At 35.9% G+C, this 24240-nt stretch overlaps 1 protein-coding gene across 13 annotated transcripts in view; it reads right to left on the bottom strand.

The window, feature by feature from the left end:
- The window catches only part of PPFIBP2 (PPFIA binding protein 2), a 110447-nt gene that overhangs the window by 65834 nt on the left and 20373 nt on the right, over window positions 1–24240 (bottom strand). For all 13 annotated transcript variants that reach the window (XM_064512952.1, XM_026104431.2, XM_026104432.2 and 10 more), the window contains one exon: window positions 9156–9370. In XM_064512952.1, the coding sequence (XP_064369022.1) occupies window positions 9156–9370 (215 nt within the window). The remainder of the gene's footprint in view (window positions 1–9155; window positions 9371–24240) is intronic.

Here is a 24240-nt window from a genome sequence, read left to right as displayed (position 1 = left end):
ATTTAAATTCTACTATACAATGCATTACAATAACCCAGGTTTAAATTTTTAGTCTTAAAGGTTTCAATGCACTGCTGAAATTATTAAATATGCAGTAAGTCAGTGTTTGAAATGTTTGAAAGAGGGTATTTACCAATAACTGCACACACATCAACAACATTACCAGATAACATTTCATCCCTCCCCAGTATGACACAGATCAAGTTTTATTTTTTAAATTTCAAAAATAGAAAAAATAATGAAAAAACAGAGTAAGCTGCAGATAAACATTTACTAGTTCTTATTTCTGCTAAACAATGTACAAAAAACTTCATTTTCTTAAGCATTTCATTATTTCAGTGAAATTAAACACATGCTCATTTACTTAGAGTAACATGTCAGCATGTTGTATGCTGTTTTCTAAAAAAAATTTGTTTTTATTTTTGAAAGATCACAAAACCTGAAAATATATTTTAACTAAATATAGCTAACTTCATTTACCACTGTTATCAGTGTACTATCCAAAAAAGCATGAAATAATTTTTTGTGCATTACATTCTTGCTATCTTTGTCATTACTGATTACATTTTGCAAATAACATAGGTCAACCTACCCAAATTCTGTGAAATCTGAGTAAAGGTTATATACAAAAATACTTCAAGTTTATACCCTTCCTTTAACATTCAAATAATACCTCCAAATCAACACATGACTTTTAAAATGAAAATTTGCCTCCCGCTTCTTTACAGGACCATTACCTTTATATCTTATTTGTTAGCACCATGGTTTAGCGAAATGAATTCTTTCTTACCAATCCCCTCTTAATTACTTTATGGAAAGCATTTTCAGACATCTTCTCTTGATGCATATATATATACGCACACACACACGCACATATATACATATACACACATACACGCCATAGTAATTACATTTATATACTAATATTTGTTAAATTAATGCAGTGTATCATATTAAATCAATGGAAAGCAATGGAGCTGGAAACTGTAATGACTGAATATAACGTGAAATAAAAGATAGTCACCTTACATAGCATTAAGTACAAAAGTAAAGAGGAACTTTTGTGTGCCACTTAGTGCAAAGGAAGGAAGACACTGAAGTCAACAGCTGAAAGAGTTTTAGATAAGTGAAGCTAGACAAATCATATTAATCCTTTTGAAGAATAACATGCAATTTCTGTTTATAAGCATGGCTTCCTGAAACCATACAGAATAATCCTCTAGTGCCTCTGAGAATGTCAAACTGTGCAGAGTCCATGCAGGATTTACAGCGTTGTACTGAGGCTTGCCCCCATGGGCTAAAATTTCACAGTATGTCACTAGACTATCTTGAAATCTTGGAAAACTTAACATGCAAATGTAAAGGCCCTGCTACCATAACAGGAATGCCACACTTCTGCCATGAACACCCTACGCCTGTTATGGCCATAACACACAATCCTGTTTAACCACTTCTGTAGTGATTACATCACTGTAGTTGAAAGGTGGCTCTGGTAAGCACTACTGGCCGTTACATGGGTGCAAGAAAATGCAGAAAACCAATCTCACTGTGTTATTTTAAGAAAGAGATCTAAAGCAGCCCTACTCATTGCAAAACTATTCTAAGCTTGCTTTAGTTCTTTGCACAGAGGAGATTTTCCTACCTCTGCTAAACAGCTACTACAGTGAGCAGTCACAGTCAGAGCTAATGAAGCTGACTCCCAGAAAAAGCAATCACGGAACATTAAAAAAAAATTGTACCTGGTTTAGATAACAAATTCCTAACTAGAGCTCTTCCATGCAAATTGTGTGCACCTCCTTTCCACTGGCTCCAAGGCACTCTCTAGTATTCGTAAATAGCTGGACATATAAAGGACACTTCTGCTGCTGCTTCTTCTGTGCTGCAAATTGCTCTAACACGCCTGGGAAACTCTGAGAGGAGCACATCTTCCAGTTTGGGGCTTCCTTGCATCATCAGCTCAGTGCAAAGGAGCTGCAGCACAGCAGAGGACTGGTTCATCAACTTATGACTCAGACAACCGCTCAGAAAACATATCCATCTAATGTTTCAAGTTGGCAAAAATAAACATGAATGCATATGGAATGAAGGCCTTCCCACGCTGTCCCAAAGATGCTCGCAGGTCAGTTTTCATTTTAACATGTGTTAATAGCACTTGGTAACGGGAAGATTCAACTAAATATAGTTCCATTATGACTCTCAACAGTTGAGTTCCACAGTCATATCTATCGGTAGATAAATATAATGACTTTAATTGGTATTATTCAGAATATACTCTCTTCCCATTCAGCTGTTGCTGAAAAGTTCTACCGATAGGTACATTTAATACTTCTGATTTTATCAGCAATATCTGACATTCAAATTAAATATTTATACAGCACTTGTAAAGACTTTTTAAAACATAGTTATTTGTATGCAAGCAAGTTTGACTTTTTTACTAGCAGAAGATGTTAATACTACATTCCACCTTTATAAAAGCATTTGTTCAAATATTAAAGTGCTCTGTAAAGGAGTCATTTTCTGCCTATGCTCTGGGCAGATGAGTCTGTAAAATGAATCTTAGACAAAAGCAAAGTAAAGAGACTGATGATTATGTTTCAGCAGAGTACTTAAACATATGTTTAAATTGAAGTTTTGAGGTCATTTAAAAACTTCACAAACTCTACCAAGTCAGAATTCTGCTGAACTGAGGCTTACTGCTTTAATCCAAATCCCAGTTAAGACAATAGGAAAAAGAACTCCTCTATTTTAACACACAGTGCAAATGCACTCTTCTGAATATTAATCATGGATAAATGGCAATTAGGACTAAGAAATGTATTCTATGATTCCTGCTAAGAAGCCTGTTTTTACCACAAGAGAAACACATTGAGTATTAAATGTGATTTACATTACTCTAGGAAATTACCACATATTCCTCTACTACTACTTCCTCTCCTCTCCCTGCTTCTTCCAATTTAGAACATTCAGAAAGATTTTCAGAATTAAGCTTCCCAGAAAGAAAAAAATGATCAGGAAAATACTAATGAGTTTAAGAATCAGCATTTTAAAGGGTCATTATGTAAAGCAACACGGTGAAGTGTTAAAGTTTAAACTTTAACTAATTAAATTAAATACAAATGTTCCACTGGAAGGAAGATCATGCTTTGTAATCCTGGAAATGAAACTTTCACTCATGTTTAAAACTATTTAGGACCACTGTTTTTAAGAACATTAAGGTCCTCTTTACTTAGGAAAAGGTTCCATAGAGACGTATAGAATAAAAAAGGGAATTAACAATATAGAATTTTAGAGTTATGAAATGAATCTGTAACTAACTATATTATTCTCTTAGCTCACCCAGTCAAACGTAGTCATTGGTCACAGTGGCAGTTAATTTTTAATGCTGAAATTGCTGCCTCCTTTGTGATACGTCATGTAGTCAGTAGCAGTACTAAAATATTTAATGAGAAGCTGTGAAACTATACCCAAAATTGTTTTATATGAAGTCTCCATGATAATCTGCAGGTCTCTGTTCAGTTTGCAAGGCCAAAGAATTTCCAAACAGAAAAGATGCAAAACATTTCTCTTCAAGGCACAATTTTTTAATCCAGTTCTTAATAGCTTTATTGCATTTTAGCTTTGTCAAAAGATTTGTGCTTTTCTAAGTTACAGAATCTGCTAAACCCTCCTTCTATTATACATAGTAAACATCTTTCTAAATTCAATGCTGACTATCTACTGCATCTATCCCACAGCATACATCATCTTATGCTTACAGACAGTAGCAGCCAGCTTGTTGTGCCCAGTTACACTGTAAACTCAAGAACCTGATGTTCACAGATCCCAGACCATAGAAACTCGAAAAGGACCCTTGTGGCATGAGTTTCTCAGCCTTTTGAGCTAAGCCAAGCCCTTCTTTCCACAAATGGTGTGCCTCTCCTTCAGAAAATTTTAGATAGGAAGCACAAAACCCAACTGCACCTGCAATACCAAACCACAACCAATGCTGCCATAAAAAAAGAATAAAGCAGACACTCACAACAGGGAAAGTAAGCAAGGCAGTATCAGGTATAAAAGAATGTCTTAAGTTTTCACACTCTAGGTACATGTAAATTTTCTTACACCTTTGGTATTCACGCCTACAGAAGATATACCAAAAAACGTAACACTTAGAATTGTTAAAAACAAAAACCAAAACCAACCACACTCACAACTTGGTGACATTTCACATTTAATAAAGGTACCAAGCTACAGAAGTGAGAGAAGATAAGACTCTAGTCAGACCAGCTATAGAACCTATAACCATTACAGAAGCTTCCCAGCTGATCAGCAAGTAAGCCAATGTGTCTCAAAGCTGACAGAAAGGCTAAACTCCGCAGCCTTATTTAAGCCCTAGCTGTAGTTCAGCACACTTAGTGGCAATTATTAACACTGCAAAGCTCCTTGAATTATAAGGCTGAGGGGCTATTTTTTGCAGTGTGCATTTGTCCCGTTCTGGCACAATTGAGTCCTATTTCCTAGATGATACTCCAATAACAACAAACATTATAAAGAAGATGGAGTCACTTTCCATTTTCTAACCTACAACATGCACTACTGCTGTGTTTCATAAATAGGACTGGTGGGGATAGCTATACTCTGTCTCAAAGAGCTTTCAGAGCTGAATCAGGTTATGATGATTGCTAATGGAGAAAGCACTCACAAGAAAATGATTGGGACTTCTTTTATTCCACAGTTCTGCTTAAACCAAAGTACTAGCTGAGAAATGCTGTTGTTCAATACTGTCTGGCAGCAACTAGTCTGGGATCGCCTTTCTGAGTCCCCACTCTGCAGGTTCCCAGAAAAGCCAACGTATGGCAGTGGTTTCAGTAACTGTCGACACAGGGCATGCTTGAATTTGTGACCGGGAGGTGGGGGATCTGTATCCAGTTAAAAAAACCCAAAACTAAAACCAACCAAACAAAAACCCTTCTGATGCAGTTCCTTCATCTTTTTTTTTTCCTTAAATGCAGAAAACGTACTATATGGTACGTTACTAAAACCTCCACCTAACAACAAGAGAAGAGTTCTGTCCACACAAACAGTTCTAAATTTTGTTAAAGCTTACATCAGTAAGCCCCTTACAGAAAAATTAAGGCTCTTTCACTCAAAAGATATATAACAATAAAAAGACCATAAAGCTATTCATGTTAGCTCTCTGCAAAAAAACTGATGCAAGATACATGCAAGCAACTAGAAATGTTATCAGACTCTTTTTGCTATTACACCCGTATATTTTGTACAAACCCAAGACTCTGCTTTATGTGGTGTTCCTTTTAAGAAAGTTTTGTGACTGTTTTAGTTACCCCCACCCCCAAAACCTAAAGTCATACACATACCTCAGGAGAGTGCTTTACAGACACAAACTCAATCTGTTTTTCTTACTAAAAGTCAGGTAGCAAAACACAAATTCACGAATTTCAATAAGGAAGCATGTTCTTGTATTCTTGATTAAGTGGGGAAGCTGCAATGATTTTTAATACAATTTTCAACTATGCATTTAATTGAAGTAGGATAATAAAAGTAACACTCTTCTCTTTTTTGAAAGAGCATGCTTATCTACTTTTAAAATAAATGCCAGATAGTCCTTTGTACCTTTAGTTTCTAAGATATTCCTAGTCAGGAGAAGCTGGGAATGTTTTTAACCTCATCTGTTTCTATGTTAGAAACAAAGGAATTGCTGTACTCTAAGACCAGTGGCTTGTTGGGCATATGCTTCAGCAGCCTCCGATATCAGCTTCAAAGGAAGGTGCATGGACCCCGAAAGTAAGCAGATGTGGAATTAACCACCCACAGGAAAAAAACTCAGTTTGGCCTACAAAAGCTTTTATAAAAGCTCAAACATATTAGTTTACCATCCACTGTAAAGTTTGTTACAATTCAGCTTCATTCTGGTTTATGTAACAATTTAGTTGGATAAAACAACAGAATATATTCCAAATCTCTGTACTGCCTCCATATTAGCCTCCTCTTTAAAAAGAAACAGACACTTAGTAAAAAACTCCACTTGAGTGGAGTTTTAAATCTAATGCATGTTCGTTTTAAATCTAATGCATGTTCGTTTTAAATCTAATGCATGTTCTTCCAATGTGGGGGTGCCTATACTGCCCACCCTTGGTAAAAGGGCCTGGATAAAAGCAGCTGTGAAGATAGGAGAGTGAGTTTAAACAGCATGGGCGAGTGGAACACCCAAAACTGTGGGTGTTTGCCCGAAATTGATCATGTTAAAGAGGACATGGCCATCAGCCGGATTAAACAGTAATCGAGGAATTATAAGGAGTCTCTAGAAATAAACAAGAGGTCAGCTTGAAAAGAAGTATAAAAGAAGGATGAAAAATATAAGGACAACTGGGAAGAGATGAGAGTAATGGAGTAACAGTCAAAACCTGTTTTGACAGCGCCAGAAGCTGCCCCACCAACACTACAACCTCTGTTTATATCGGACAGAGCATCCTCCCTGTTGGACACCGTGAGCAGCCTGACAGTTACCAGAAAACAAGTAGGGACCCACACTTCAGGTATGCACACGTGAACTTGCAGGGTGCTTGCTCACCAGTGTGTGGGTTAGTGGATTGTAGGGAGCTTCATGGATGCCAGAGCCAGAGCACCCACATGTCCAAAAGGAGCTGTGTGTAAATAAGGGAGCCCACATCCCACAGAGGTGGCTATGCATGCTTGTAAACCACGATGCCTGTGAGAGACAGGAGGTATGCACATAACTGTGAACGTGTATGCATGCCCGTGACTACAATTTTTTGGAATGAGTTAAAGAACTGTATTTAGAATTTTGTAGGTGTTCTAGTATTCTATCTGTTGCATTGCTAACGTTGATGCTAAATATGTAATTCACTGATGGTGTGTTTTTAATAAATCAGACTGCTTCAGTCCTGATTCATTTAAACTGTGTGGACTGAGCAATTTTCCCTATGACATTCCAGTATTACATAGACTGTACTGATCACATTTGTTTGAGGCTTCCAAAGTGAATGTATTCATTGAGCTATAGAGTTCTCACTCTCTATAGCTTGCTATCTTCACTATACTTTTTCACACATCATGGCAACTAAAATGATCAAAGTCCTTTGCAACCAATACCTTAGGTTTCACAGCTCTGTCCTGGAAGCGAGGAGTTCTCAGCTGGGGACATAACTATGAAATTCATGTTCCATTTCATTGAACTGAGCTGAATTTGATGAGGTTTCTTCTCAGTGTCTGAGTTAAACTGTTGCTTGTCAGTGGAAAAAGCTCTTACAGATTTGCAGTGTATATTATTTGTAAGCAAACACACAATTTATCTTTTTTTTTTTTAATATAAAGGAAGGACTGATCCATACACTAAGTTGGAGATGCAAATATATAGATTACCAGCCATTTTGCAGTAAAAGTTGTATCTACTATGTGTACCCTCCCTGCATACATAAGTCTTTTTTAAAAAAGTACAGAATTCATCAACAGAGAACAGTGAAAAATATTAAAAACAGTTATTTTCTGTAATCTCAACATACTGCAAAGAGATACAGTATACCACCAGTCTCCTTATTCTGTTGGTTCTGCATGGAGATTGCCCACCTGCTTTATCAGATGAATACAACTCATGATACACTAGACAAGGCCTCAGCAAACTACAGTTCTAAAAGGCAACTGTGGTTTCTGTTCTGGCTGGTGTCCCATGAAAAAAGAAGAAGCATGCATATATAGATTAATATAAAAGAAAGAGTCAAAGGAGTCAAAACATCAAGTGTTGCCTACCTTGCAGAGTTGAAAAGCTAGCTTAATAAATACTTCTGCAATGAAGGAGTCAAAAGCCAGACAACCAGATTCAAACTCTTTAACTTGGCAGTTCAGGACCAACTTTGGTTATGACCACCACTCTGAAAAGTTACATCTTTTAGGCATTTAAAACACTTTCTACCTGTGGCAGACTTAGGAAAGGGCATCAAATTTTACTACAGCGGGAATTCAGGAATAGCTGGCTTCAGGATCCAGGCTTGGAATCTAATACTGAAAATCTAAATTTAGCATTTGCCTCCACTTCTCACTTTCAAAACTGGCACCAAGTTCCCATTTCTTTCTCTCATACAGTCCTAAACAGGATTTTCCAGCCACAGACTTGTACTTTGTGGATAATGTCACGAAGGCAGCAGCTGAGAAGTTCAAACAAAAGCAGTTACCTTTCCAACAACATTTGCATAGAATAAGCACAACGCAGCTACAACAGATGATAAACACTGAACCAGAAGCTAACAATTTTGTAATAGGCACTATTACATAAGAGTAAAATTAATTGACAAGGCCAGAAAAAAAGAAAGCTTTCATCTAGAAAACTTTTCTAAAGTTGAGAAAGTGGTAAGTAACTTCTCTTTAGCAAACCATCACTCATTTGTGATGGCAAGCTTGGTGGCGAGAAGCGTTCTAGCAGGCCTTGCTATCTTCTGTTCCTTTACATCCAATCGGTCCCTTTTAAGATCTGCCTGAAGATCTGACCTGTTCCTCACTTTGATAAGCCTCAGTCTTTTCCAATGGATGGCAAAGTGTTTATTCCCCTAGCTATCCAAGAGAAATGTCTCACACTCAGAAGCTAAAGCTTTGCTGTGTTTACCACCTTTCTCTGATGCATAGGATACTTGGGAGATTCAAAATACTGACAGCTAAGATAAAGAAAATGCGGCAAAGAAAAGGATATGAGAACCATCCATCTTTTTCCAACTTCTCCCTTCAACAGTGTCACCATATTCCAAATCAGTGTTTTATAAAACTAAAGTTTCTTATCTAGTTATAAATCTGTTTATGTCCAGGAAAGGAGGACAAAAAACCCCACCAAACCAAACCAACCAACCAAAACCAACAACAAAAAACAGAAAGGGCAGCTTTTTTTTTTAAACCTCCCTTTTACTACCTTCTCCCTCACCCACCAAAAAATAAGATCTTCTACTGCCTTCTTATACCTCTATCTCTACACTGCTTTAGTTATCAGCATATAAAATGGGAATATGCTCAGCTCTTTAAGAATACTCAGCATCCCCAGTAGTTCTCTAAGGATGTAGATTTCAGTCATTCTAAAAATAACGGAAGCAAATGCTAATGTTGAACTAATGTTGTTTGCAAACAAAAAGGAAACGCTGTATGTAACTACTCACCAGGTTCTCTTCAAACCACTCCCGTATACACATTGCTGTGGCCCCTGGAATTTGACTTCGCAATGCTTCTTTCTCTTGAGGATCCTCCAACATTTCCAATGCTATCTTTAGATCTTCCAAGAGATGCAAAATTTGAAGTGTGCCCAAGTATACTGATGGAGCAGGCGACACAATATCATAGCCACCATTGGCATACTCTGTAGCTGACTTTGTACCTAAAACAAGTAAAAACAGGAGAGAGAATAATTTTAAATGGTTGTTTTGGAAGTGACAAACATACAGCACACTACCATATGCAGACTTCAGATGCTAATTGACAAATATCATTATTTCCTGAAGGCTTAGAAATACTTGAGTTAGTCACTAAATAAATAATGAACACTTGAGAATTAAGTGTGAGAGGTGTGTTATATACAAACTTATTTTAAAAAGAATTTTGACCTAACAATCCTTGCAATGGATTAAATTACCAACACCAAAACCTTACCACAAACCACCTGCAATTTTCCATGGTTACCATGAGATGTCACTACCTTCTCAAATATATAGCCGGAAGTCCCCAACTACAGCAGTATTTCTCAGGCAATACAAGAAAGATTTATGCAGTCTTTTGACAGAAAACTTAGATCAAAATAGATTGTGTTACCAGGACTGGAAAAATACATAACCTGTAGCAGGTTAAAAAGAAAACTCACAAAGAACAAAAGCCAAAGTTAGCAATAAAGATGGCTGATCAAACTTCACTGGCTCTGTAAAATATAAAACGAAAAAAACCCACCCCCAACAACCAACACCCTTTCCCCCCCAAAATCCTTCAGCAACAATATTCTTTCCTCAAGAACAATAAGCATGGCATCAAACATACGTCTCACTAGGCCATAGATTTTAGTTACAAATAATATAAATTCTAATATCTCTTTGAAACAGTGTATTAAGAAGAAAAAAGATTCAATGAGATGCACAGTAAAAATATGCTCTTTTCTCAGTTCTGAATTTGAGACCTTTGATTTCACTAATATCTAATTGTTTCTTTAAGAACTAGTCAGGTGGAAAACTATTTGTCCTATCTATTACATCTTTATTTAAAATTCATCACTTCATGTACATAATAGGTTGTACCCATGAACCCATGAGAACTCATTCCTGTTCTTTCAGGCGTAAGCAATCCCATTTTTCCCCTTATTTGACTTTATGAGAGATTTTCTAGGCTTTTGATCATTCTCACTGTCCTCCTTTGAATTCTTTCATCTTGTAACATGCTTTACAGATGTACGATGGACCCACACTGCATACGGTATTCCTTAGAAAGCTGTATCACTGAACCTTAAAAGGGGATTAAAATAATCTCCACATTATTTTTCATTTTACTCCTCTGGCTGTTTAACACTGTTTACATCTTGGACTGTAGTTATGAAAGGAACAGAAATCTTCACTGAGCTACAGAAAATTATTTGCTAAGTCTTTTTCCTAAGCAGAAGTACTTAATTTGAAACCCAGATGTATGAGTAATTTCAGTCTTCCTCTTCAGTGGTTGCTGCTTTGCATTAATCAATGTTAGTTTGTCTGCTGTGCTTTTTTATTTACCATGGTTCAGACACTACAAATTATGTTTGAACCCAACCAACTTAAGTGTATTTTACATATAGCCTGATATCTTACTTACTAAACACAACTCACGAAAACATTAACACTGCAGGTGTTAGTACACTGGAACACCTTCTGCACCTAGATTAGCTTTTAGTCAAAATGAAAACTGATCATTTATTCCTAATATGGTTTCCCCTCTCAATCAGACTTTGATCCAAGACAATATTTTGTCTCTCATTTTGTCAACGCTTAACTTTCTACAAAGCTTTTGGGAAAATTCTAAACAATATTAATCAGGTCTTCTCCAGCCACTGTTTTAATGGCACAATTCTAACAGACCAATTACCTCTGTACAAAATCATCCCTAGAGATTTTGCAAGGCTCAGTATTTGTTTATTTATTTTTAAAGAAAAAATGTACTTATTTTCACTACCAGACTGTTTCATATACTCTTAAGATCTTTTCAGACTTGGGATAATCCCATTTCACCCTGTCTACTGATTTCTACTGGTCATGAATATGTGAGATGAGATATTATCTTGACTTCTGGCTAAGAACAGGTCCAAGATAATGTTTCTTCAACATTCAATGCTACAAACACTGCTACACTGAACAATTTCACCTCCTAAAACAATCCTGTCTTCCTGAATATTTTCTTTTTAAGGAGAGAATCAATCAACGGCTTTGTCAAATTTGAGTATCCTAACCAAAAGGTTTTTCTCTTGTGTATTTCTATACCCTCAGCTACTTTTGCCAGCTTAGCCTTTCCTGTTTGTATTATGTCTAATGCAGTTTAACTGTAATATTAAACTCTAGCAACTAAAAATAGCAGAATTCCAAATTATGCAAGAGCCACTTGGATCACATAGCCTCTTAAACCTTCTCATTTGGCCAGAGTGGCTCACTCCTGCTTCTTTAAGAGACATGTATGCAAACTGAAATCTAGAATTGTCTCCTTAAGTAGCACTGACACAACTTTTAGGGATATTGCTTCTTTCACTGTTGACATTACGACTTTTGGACTAGTTTCCTCACTTCTTCCTTTCAAAAACTTCAAGCTAAATTTTTCTCTCCTCCTCCCCTCCAACCACTTTTCACACCAGAAAGGCAAGCAGGATCTGAAGTTATTTTACTATCAGCTTTGGTAGTTACCCCTTCAAAGAACTGAATCTAAAATAGTTATGAAATGTGTAAAACCTAACAGGGAAGAGGCAAATTGGGTTCTACTGATACATCAAGAACTAAATATAGAATTCATAGACATTTATAGAATTAAATGTAGAGCATTTGCTATTGAACTCTTCATGTGACTTGTGTGAGACTGTTTTCAGGAATAGAGAATACTTTTTGTTCAGCCAACAGATACAGACAAGGGAGAAACAAATAAACGAAAAAAAAACCACTACACAAGCTTTCAGGCACATAGCCACTACTTCAGGTCTAAAATAGAAATGACAATCTTCAGGGTACAGCTTTAAACAAATTTTCTGGGTTTAAATTAATTTTATTGATTTACACAGCCAGATATACAGTCAGATTGCACACACTACTGCAACTGTTCTTTCTGTTCTCACAGTACTGGTGACGTCTTCCTTCATCAGTCTAAACTTCTCACTACACATCACATCTTGTTTCTATCTTTAGACTATCATGGCTACAGCATTATAGCTAATATCCACATTCTATAGGAAATAATTCTCTAGGGAAATTCAGTGACAGAGCAAGTCGCACATTTTGGCAGGCCTAGATTTGACTTGTTTCTATAGAAACACTTGAAAAAAACATATATACAGATGCACACACACACATATATATGTGTACGTAGATAGACTTTAATCTCAGTAAATTGTCACCTTAAGAAACTCAGTTCTACAAACTTAAAAATTCTCAAGTGTTGAAGCACAAAGTCAGCCAGAAATTCTACATTATCCAATTTCCTGAGGCTGGATACTCTGTATGCATGCTTCAGCTATTCCAAACATTTCAGCTGACTGTTCAGACTGGCAGAACTCTAAGCGTCCTCAAAGTCCCACTGCTTTACATAGTGCTGGAAGGTCATCATCTCTCAGAACCCGCAAGGACCGGGTCCTTGGCATAAGGCACACATGTTGAGTCTCCATAGCTGCAATCTAAGGTGGGCCTTGGAGGATAATCCTGTCCTTGTTAGGGACATTTGGAAGACAGCAAGGTATTTTTTCACTGGGAAAGAACATCAGCTTGACATCTAGTGATTAAGACAAAGTCAAATTATGAATTTTCAGCTTTTTTCTTGCTGTTCCCTCTTCCTGCCTTGACTTCTCTTCCATGCAAGTTTGCATTAAATAAGGAGCGGAAAGAAACCAGAAGCAGAAAATGTTTTTCTGCTCATTATTAACTTCAAGAGATGCAACAAATGAAACTCTTCAAAGACATCCTTCTGCCAAGCTCATGTACCCTGTACTTCGAAGAACCACTTAACACACAAAAGCTGGTATCTCTTACGACTTATTCCACACTTACGACAGGGAATTCATTTTGAGGATAAATAGTATGGGATTTTATGAACTCCTACAGGAGACGATAAAGATACTTCAAAGTATTTTCTTAGCGAATAATAGTAAAGAGACAGACAGCAGTTTATTTTGTGTGCTTACAATGTATATAGGTGTAATGATCTTACAAGTGAATTGCCCAAAATTCTTTCTGCGCATGCACTAGTTCCATTAAACCTTGAAAGGAGAAACATCTCTGATTAATACCAATTAAAATTAAATGAAGGAAGTAGATATTGAAAGGTTTGATTTCATTCATAATTTAAAATCTTTCAGCTGAGACTATTATCCATGAAAGAAACAATTAAAAAAAAAATCTATACTTTACAAGATTTGTATTTAGATTTTAAAAACAGGCAGTGATGGGACCAGCATGACCTGTGTCTGATACCATTAGAAAAATCAAATCATATTTATACCCTTTTTTGATCATCACATGGAAAATACAGGGCATAATTCTGAAACACATAGAAGATTGTAGCTCTCACAGGAAAACTTCACCAACTTCAAGTCTGTGGCACTGTACATATGTTTACAATCAAGCAAGGACTGAAAGTGCTCTACTGGACTGGGGCAAAAGCAACAAAGCCTTTGCATGAGTAACTCTCCCTGCCTGGAATGGGAGCTAACCACAGATCTCAGTGTATCACTAAAGAAAACGTGACCCTTCCCATTTCCCCATCAAATACATGCACACACTGTCCTTTGTGAAGTTATTTTTAACCCAGTTTGCTGTGGGTTGCTACTGTAGCCCCTTTCATTCTCCTAGCTGAAAGGGAAAATGAAGGCAAAACCAAGGCACTTTGCATTAGGGAAGGAGGTGATCTAGAAATGCAGAATTAGAGTCAGCATTTTAGTTCAGAGAACTTCCTATTTCACTACTTCAATTCAAAGAACTCATTGGCTCTCTCCTCTTATTTGCTTTCCATGTAATTTCATATTAAATAGGACATACGTTGTTTGCCACAAGGACAAGACCACACTCTGAAAAACAGAACTAAAAGCACGCAGGAGTAAATATTTAGGTAAATATTCTTTATGTCAAATTCTTTGTGTTCATGTTCTGAGAAGCACATTAAGTTTTAGCACCAGACTGTAATTTCCTTTCCAAAATGAAATGTAAAGAGAAGCCACAGTGCAAACAGTGGCTACATGTTACTATTATACTGCACCCTTAACAGCAATTAGTTTATGTCTGCTTTATCATAAACAGCTGAAGTGGGGAAGAATGTAGCTCAGGCACTAGAATTTTATAAATACTCAGGAGAAATGAGTGCCATTTTGAACTGTGGTAAAAAGACTCAGTGTATGACCTTGAGCAAGTTACAGTCTTCCTGTGCCTCATTTTTCCAGGGGTAAAAAGGACACTGGGGAATCTTTTGTTATTATATTTATGTAATACTCAACACCATGTTTTCCTAGTGTTCTGCTGGAATATTAATCATCATTAATGTCCACCTTAGAATGGAAAAAAAAAAAGAAGAAGAAGAAGTAGTATTGGACAAAGAAAATTCATGCAACTGAAATTTGGCTTCCACATCCAGAAAGTGGATGAAGGAGGTTAAAGGTTGCTGCATCGTATATGTATGTTAGAAAGAATAACAAAGTAATAAAAAGAGGAAAACAGCTTCAAGTTACAGATTTCCTAGACCCCAACCACGCAAGCACATTCTGAGTTCAAAGTTCCTTGCAATTAGCTGAATGTCTTCAAAGAAACATTCCTTTTGGGCAAATACATAACCTATTCAGAAAAGAGCATTATTTGTAGCTTGTGAAAGTAAGTTACCAAACAGCACTAAAGAAAGACTTAGTGAGTCTGACCACTTTGAAAATTCACTCACCTCAGCTGCTATTATATACATTCATCTTTCACATGTCTTTCACCACTTTTAGCAGTAGATACTGTTTCTGATTTTACACTTTTCCTTGCCACTAAATTTCTGCTGCACTGCATTCATCTTTATTATCTCAGTCTTTTCCCTCTAAAATTGGCTGAGATATGAGAATATGATTTCTGGTAACAGACAACTCAACCCTCAGTGTTTACAAAGAGATATTCCTAACATAGATGAGTCTTCTAATCCAGAAAGCAGGAAAAAAAGAAAAAGAAAAAAGAAAAAAAAGCACCTTAATCCTACGCTGGTATAAGGATGGCTTTCTATAAAACTGAAATATTCAAAGACAACAGTTTTGATATCTCACCAACACTGTTAGAATAAAGTTATAATGACACATTTTCTCTAGCCTTTCAGTCAGTCACCATACTTCTACAGAACATCTCATTTATTTACCTGGGTTTTTTACTCAGTGAGCATATATGTGGCCCAAGTTCTTCCGCTCTCCTCCGAGATTACAAAAGATAATTTTCCTTTGAAGCACAAGTCCCTTTTCCTCATGAAGATAGCCTTAAAAACTTGAATTTATGTAAAGTAGCAGTAACGCCTGAATGGGCCATAATTCAGCCTCCTCCTTCCCAAGCCTTCTGTTAAAGGAATGAAGAAGTAGTTCACACCTCCCTTTCTTCTAACACGGCAATGCAAAATGAATCACAAAGATTGTGTTTTGAATCATAGCTCATATTAGCGTCTCCTCAAATCTCAGTGTTTAGATCCTTAACTACAGGGAAAAAACTGTTACGCTGGAGTAGCAGGGAGCCCCAGAAAAGTTTACAAGCCTAGAGATGTTAATGATGACATTTAGATGCATTACACACAGCTTTAAGTTTCAAGTCGTTCAGAAGATTTTCAAAATGCTTATTTACAGCCACACATGGACTCCTTGAGACAATTTAAGGACCGTCTATAATTTCATATGCAAACTGTATATGTAATTACTCAACCTTTTCCCTTTTACAGGTTCGTAAGCCCATAGCAGTTATCTACAGCACATTTAGTACTATATACATATGGTAGAAAAAGGTGAATAGATTATGCAGATATGGTTGAGATTTGCCAAGGTTAGGACAACACAGGTCTCAGTACCATATTTGAGGGAGAACCTCCATCGTACAGGAAGAACAAAATCAACATTAAAGTCAACAACTTGCACCAATTTTCTCTCTGCTAGACCATTTTTCCATACGTATTTCCACCTATGAAACTAGTAATCTAATTAAAACAATGTTGTGAGTTAACAAAGACATACTTTCAGAATAAAACCCAGAATAGTTTGTAGTAACCAGTAGTAAACTACTGGTAGCATGAATGCTGCTTCATGAAAATATGAACCTCTGGAAGCACAAAAAACAAGGGCATTCAGTTTCTGAGGACAGAAATTGCTTCATAACAACCATGCTAGTCTCATTTTTTAAAAGTTTTTCTTTAATCTTAAGTTTCATTGCTTTACAAAATGAAGGCAGTAGAGAATGTATGATTTTGAATTTGACTAGAAATTCTGTGTTTGATAAAACTTCATTTAATCTAAATCTTAGAAATCTGTTTACTAGCCTAATAAACAACTGAGTGACTCATGTACCAGAGAACAGATCACACCACACAGACCACAAAAGAACCTGTGTCTCAGATTCTTGATTCTATGGGATTGTGGCCATCACAGTTTAATTGTCTCTCTTTGCTCTATATTGTATTTACAACTATTTGCATTTCTGTTTCTTTTTCATCCTTTGCCACTGCAATGCCAATGAAATTTGAAGTCATCTTACTCTGAAGTCAGATTTCAATCTCTCATATTCAGCCTCTTACGTAAGCCAAACTTTCTATAACTTTGCATGGCAAGTTGCAAGACATCATCTTTACCAGTTTGAATAGTAATTAGAAAGGAGGTTTATTATTAGAGACAAATATTAAAATATTTGTAGGCAATTTCTGTCACTCCAGCAATGGCACAGTTACTCCAACATCCCTAAGAAAGCATGCTTGAAGAGCAATATTTTTAGATGCATTACGCTAACAGGAATTTAATTGCACAGAGACTACTCCTCCATAAATGTAATTTTAAGCTGTAGTACTGAATGTCGTACTTCAACTACAGTGCTGCAATAAAATACGGAGAAATAGTAGATACAGTTGTAAAGCAGACTCTCTCTCATGTTCTCAGGACATGCTATTTCCACCTCAGGTTCAGTTATACAAGAGTTAATACAAATACCTATGATGTACGGATTTTGTTTTGGATAACCAACAAGCAGTACTGTATTTTCGGTAGGTTAACTTAAGCATCTAGTTCATGACTATATTTTTGTTGTTTTATACCGGCAGGCTTGTGTATCTCCAGTCAGAGATAAAGGATTTAAAATGTCATATTTTGCTTCCATAGATTTCTCCATTTTGAATTAGTCTTAACTCTTATTTTCAAGCAAAGATCTAATTTCCTTGTTTTACTGGAAAGGCAGTAATACATGCAACAAAGTCAAAGATCAACTTGATCAGTAATTCACTGTTTGACCTTCAAATGACAGTTTGGTCTTACATAAAAATTTTAAACATCTACTTCTCTAAAAGATTATGAAGTGTTTATAGGAAACAATTTATCAATGCTTGTCAGCCCCGTAAGATTTTGTTGCATTGCCCTGTTTAGAGAGGTAATCCATCAGTACTACAAACAGGATTCAGTTCTTGGCTCCCTGTCCTATGATCAGACCACAGTATTTGCGAGAAAATATGCTTAGGATAGCAAGAGTATGGGAAGCATGTTTTTGGGACAGTAGCCCAAATAGCTATAATGACCTTTTGCAAGGTTAAGCATTCAAAATTGAGGAAATTCCAAAGATCAGGTTGCTTTGGCAACCCTGAGTAAGAAATGAGTAGACAATGCTGCATCTGTGCAATCATTATGAACATTGCCATGATCTTGATATCCTTTTAAAATAAAAAGCAAAACTTCATCTGAGCAGCTATGCAAGATATTAACTTTAAGGCTATAGTATGTGTAAATCCCCTGCAAAACACAGTATCAAATGGATGTAATGGTTATTCACATCTACATGAAGTTAAATACCAGCCAGGTCTCGAATTTTTGTAAGAAAAACAAAAGGAAGACTGTAGACAGCAGATATGATAGCTGATGGTGTGAATAAGAGGAAAGACAGTGAACTGCTGCATCTTTTTAAAGGTTTAAAAGATGTTAAAATGTTTTAAAGCTAATATTGCTGACAATAGTTGAGGAATTAACTAATTAGCTATTTTACAAAGCTGAGTAACTTGAAGATGGATATCAGCACATAACGAGCTATAAGAATTGTTATAAAATGAAGATAAATTTTTAACCACAAATTATAATCAGTGAATACCACGATTAACTTTTTACATTTTTTCTCTTTACTTCTTTTTCTCTTTACTCTTTATTTCATACTTACTGGTTCAAGGTCAACGCTTTTGTCTTCTTTTTCTCACAAGATCTTGATACATATTTTCCTAGTAGTTATGACAGGAAGCTACATATTTCTCCATCAAAGATCCGATTTCAAGTAATTTAGTTTTTCATTTCCTTTTTCATATCTCTATTGCTATATAAATATGCTCTAGCTAATGGCTTCAAAAAGCCACTACTATATCTCATAGTGCAACTTCACAAATGCTCACCTTAATTAAAGCCTGGCAGTAGTAAGATAATCAACAAGTACTATAGATATATTATCTCTTTTGTTCAAGAAAAAATCCCCTAGATTATTTATAGATTGTGAATAGAAAAAGGAAATACACTAATCATAAATTGAATCAGTCTATTAACACAATTACAATTTATTTAGAAAATACAAGGATAATACAAACTACAAAATTTAATCACCGAGCCACTGCAGCTGTTGGTGTTCAATTACTCTGATCTATATGGAAACAAATTGCTCATTATTTCAATTATTCCATTTCTGTCATCATTATTTCAACTGTAGTCTTTGTCAAGTCAGTGCTTGAAATGAAATTCTATAAAAAACCTGTATTACAAGTTATAAAAAATTGTATGTACTTACCATAAAAAATAAATTTTGAATTTGAAAATACTATGAACCCAGAATAGGACAGAAGTGATAAAAATATAAAACCATCTGGGAATACACAGATTGAAAAGTAGTAAGGACTATTCTCTATTCATTCTACACAATCACAAGATGTTTGTACCGCCCATCAGCTGCATGGCACCCAGTATTTATTTTAAATAAGACTCCCACACATGCACCCCCCCCCCCCAAAAAAAAAAAAAAAAAAAAAAAGAATGGCATTAAGTGCTATCTTTCTGGTCTGGACAATTTCAATCTCTTATGAAGCAGAACAGAAAATTCTATTTTATTTACTCAAAAAAGCTGTGAAACTAGCCCTTATGTCCTGAAAGAATTCTGCAGGGATGTGTATGATTGCTCAAGGGTAAAGCATGAGGTCACTATGAAATCTTTTGATTTCATATTATTTATGTTGGAATTCAGTGAAAACCTTGTTCCACAGAAACTAAAATCAATAGTGACTCAAATAAGGGTATTAATTTTTTTTAACCACTCCTGAATTTTTAACCCAAAGTCTAATCACAGAACTAGAGCTAGTTTAGCAATCTAACACACAGAGTAACATGGGGTAGATCTAGACCCTGAACTCTATTAGATTACGATGGAGCAGAAGAGCAACAGAAGAAGAAATCAGGTCCTCCCATAGAGTCTGGCAAATAAATTCTCTGAGGAAAATATATTAAACTTGAATAAAATCTGAGGATCTTTTAAGGACAATTTCCTCTAAAGACCTTTTGTTTTCTTGGCAGAGGTGTGGTGACCAGTTGCATTTGTGTTACACAGCTAAGGCAATGAACTGAAAGTGAATATTCTGCCCCTCAAGAGAAAAGAATGTAAACAAGCATACTTCTGGACAACTTTTTAACAAGCTTTATAATAACTTTTTGAATCTTTCAGTACTAATAGGGAAATGTCAGTACAAACCCATGTGGACCCAATAAGTAATAACACCACCTAGCAAGTAATAATTGCAGGAATTTCATTTAAAAGGAAATTCAATAATTCCACCGATCATCTGCTGAAGTTAGAGACTCTGAAGCTGTAGTAGACTATAATAATGGGATATGAATTTTTATATCTTAAATTTACTGTCATTATTCACAAAAGGAAATAATGGATTTTCAGACTGCTGTCAGAGAGAAACAGTTTGCTATACACAAAAAAATTAATTCATCAGGATTTTTTAAAAAGAAGAATTACTCAAAATCTATAGTCCTATAGAAACGCACATTTTAATAAAGGCATAGAAGCTGAAGTAAACAGAATGTAATGACTTGGTCAAACCACAGAAGGAGGCAATGTTGAAGTTATGCACCTCAACTAAAGCGTAAACAGATCTGACATATGGGAGCTTTCTTTAGAGAAAGCCTCTGTTTAGAGTGCAAGTCATGCTGGCTAATGGGTAAGTCATGTTCATTGACAATCACATTAGGCTTTTTTGCAAATTTATCCAAATAAGGCTAATCATTCAGCTTGCCTAATTTATATAGCTATGAGGGTGGGTTATCAGTACAGATGTACTGAAGCATAAAAGACTTGGGAACACTGACCTAGCTGTCAAATTTGATCAAGTCCAATGAAATTCAATTTGTTAATCTTGCTTGACAATCCTACCCTCATGCACTCTCAACACTAATACATTTTGTATTGCACTGAGATACATGGTCTACAGCGAGACTTTTTATTTGGATTAACCAGAAACATGCATTAGCTCTGTTAAAATTTGGAGTCAGGGACAAGACTTAAAATGAGAAGGCTAAAATTAGGACTGTAAATCCGTAAATATTTGTAATATGTATTTTCTTGCCTAGTTCTTACCTTAAAGCAAACAAGCATGGGACCACAATCTAGTATTTTAATAATAACTACAGCTAATATAAGAAACTATGATTGTTTTCTCATTGAAAAGAGAGAATTCCAGCCCTTTAACAGAGGTTACTTTTGCTTGTATATATATGTGTATATAGATGTGTATATATACACATCTACTCAAATTTCAACAACTGACCAATGCAGATGTTACATACCTCTGGACATTTCATTTTTCCATAGCAGTGATTAGATTAACACTCATTTTACACCCTAGAACAAAGGTTTTTGATTCCAAGAGAAGAGCATAGCTCTTCCTAGTACCCACTCTGGCCTCACTCAAAAGGAAACCTCTTTTCCATCAGCTACAAGAATTTCCAACAGCCACAAAGCTTTGGCTTCACACTACATTGAGATATGTGTGGAACCTAGATAGCGTGAACTGAAATAGCACAAGCTCTGAACAGTTGATTTATCTTGTTTTCAGTCTACTCTAAGAAGAGCAAATATAACTTTCCCCAATATTTGCACAGTGCAGTATACATAAACCTGCAGTTAGTAAACTTTCAGTCTTGGTTTATTTCAGGACAGTCCTTCTGAGCAAGTTTCCTACCTCATTTCTTCTCCCACCATATGGGACAACAAAATATTCCTGTTTTTCAGTCCTTCCCCAAATTGTGTAAAGAAGTCTAGTGGGTTGAATTAGAGAGAATCAAACTTGGATAATTACTTTGTTCCCCAATTTGAGGCAGACTGGGATAATAACCAGCATCCAAATATAGGCTCCAGCAGATATATTTTGTCTCTCAATCATACCAGAATAGGCAAGAGGGAGTTCTGGAACATATGAAGCATTAGTTAGAAGAGAATGACCAGAACAGACTTAGTCATCTTGCCTTAAAATGTCTTTTCTATTCCTTGAAATAGAAAATAAATTATCACACACAAAGTAAACAACTTTCCCACCCAATTGAACTTTTCCTTTATGTTGCAACTAAAAACAAGAATAAGGTAATATGATTTTTATTGATACAAGTATATATAATTCTGAAATTATATAGAAGCTATTCAGTTAATGTTGATGATACTTGAAAGACTGCATTATCTGGGAAATATTTTGGTTCTTTTCCCTTTAGATATCTTTCTATAAGCTTGTTTTCCAGATTATACTGAATATCAGTGGACATTAGATTAAAGCTGTAAGCACTGCGAAGTCAAAGTCAGCTCCCTTCAAGAGGCTGCCAATTTGCTTATGACCTATTCGTGCACTGTGGAAACATTCTACCTACCCACTAGCATGCTTGAACCTTTTTGTTTGCTCTAGAGCTTGGACAACAACACAGCTACAAAACAACCATGAATGGGATGTGCAGTCTACTGATTGATGCAGAAGACTTCTTAGACTATTTGCTTTGTTTCTCTGCATCACTGGCTCCACAACTGTGACAACTAAGTGAGGGGGAAAAAAGCCATGTTGTTTGGTGGCCTGAAACAAGTTAATTCTATTTCTTATTGATCAAGACGAAACCCTAAAAAGTTATGAGCACAGACAATCTGAAAAAGGGGTGGGGGTGAAGTGAAGTGTGGTTGCCTACCTCATTTTTTTTTCTAGAATCACCAAACTAGAAGAAATATGTGGTTTTTCTCAGTCATACATTTCTGTTTAATCGATCATATTACATATTACAAGGCTATCTTTTGATCCTCTGCAAAAGATAAACAGCACAAAACACCTATTACTATACCCAGAACTAGCTTCACAACAACCATTTTCAGAGCTTTTGGAAGATCATGGTTGCCATTGAGTAGCAATGTTATCCTCTCAGTGGAAAAAATGCCAGGGCTTATACTCTAACTGAACTTTTTGGAAGTGAGTGTGAAATGGCATCTTCATGTAAAGCTGAAACATTTTCTAAACAAAACATAGATAAACAGATAAACAAGGAGACAGATCTATTTGTTGTTTACATGCATGTTGTTTACAGCTCATAAGAGGAGATATTGGATAATTTGAGATATGTTGGAAGCATGTTCTACTAACATGAAAGAATGAAGGAGATGAAATCCTATGGAATAACGATCCTGAAAATCCTCAATAAATCAAGACAAGTTTTCTAATCCCTTCCTTAGAAAGAAAGCATACAAAAAGCTCTGACAACCCCTGAAAGAAAATCCATTTCTAATATGACACGTCTCTTTTTTGCTTTTTTTTCTAAATAATGGAAGAGAGATATATATGCGTTCACGATATCACCACCGTGTGCTGGGCTGTGTACAAATTAAAGGAGGGAGATACAGAGTCAAAATTTCCAGACATACACGGATGATTTAGGAGCACAGGTTCAATATCATAATGAAAGGGATATGGGCTTCTATGTCACTCTACCCAGGATTACCTAGGATTCTCACCCTGGATTTGAGATGGCTGAGAAGTTATTCCAATTCCCTGATTTCTGAATTATGGTTTGGAACTTACTCTTCTTTTTCTCCGTTTACGTATCTGAGAGAAGAACACCGCTCTTCCTGAGTATCTGTTGACATGTTTTGTAAGTCAACAGGTAAAAAAAATAAAATCCCAAACAACTTCTACTGCCTAAAACCTTGTTTGAAAAATGGGTTGTTCAGAAAAAGAAGGGAGGAGGAAATACATTCCTAAACTTTCCTATTTGCCTGGAACTTGTTTTGCTTGTGTGATAAGTTATTTGTGGAGTCATATCTATCACATTCACTTTTTTAATATATTTTTATACTTTTATCTTAGCAGTTTTTATACTTTTATCTTAGTAGTATGTTAAGGCTTGCACATCTGAAATAAAGTGAACATTCATACATGGATCTGAGTAAATAATCTGAAAATACTTTAAACTAAAAATCCTAGATACAGACTACCTGACTAGTTATGGCTGGTCAGATGCTAATATTTGAAGCTCCTTATCAGTCTTTGGAGTGTAAACTTTACTAGGAAAGAAGTCACAACTGCAGCAACAAGAGGCTGATGTCATCTTCAGCACTAAGGAAAAAAAAAAATGAAGGCACAGTATTGGTGTCACCATTTAAATTTAAAAAGCTCTCTTGAATGCTTTCCCACTGTGCAAAAATGAGATCACAGCCCTACCCAGATACTTCTTGTGGCAGAATAGCTCATACTGAATGGTGTGTTGGCACAAACCCCAAGGCTACTGAGTCCTAACCACAGAGATCAACT

The sequence above is a fragment of the Dromaius novaehollandiae genome, chromosome 5 (assembly GCF_036370855.1).
Source record: "Dromaius novaehollandiae isolate bDroNov1 chromosome 5, bDroNov1.hap1, whole genome shotgun sequence".
In the NCBI taxonomy this organism is placed as follows: Eukaryota; Metazoa; Chordata; class Aves; order Casuariiformes; family Dromaiidae; genus Dromaius; species Dromaius novaehollandiae.
Note: the sequence above shows the minus strand (reverse complement) of the source record. Positions and strands in the feature narration are given on the sequence as shown.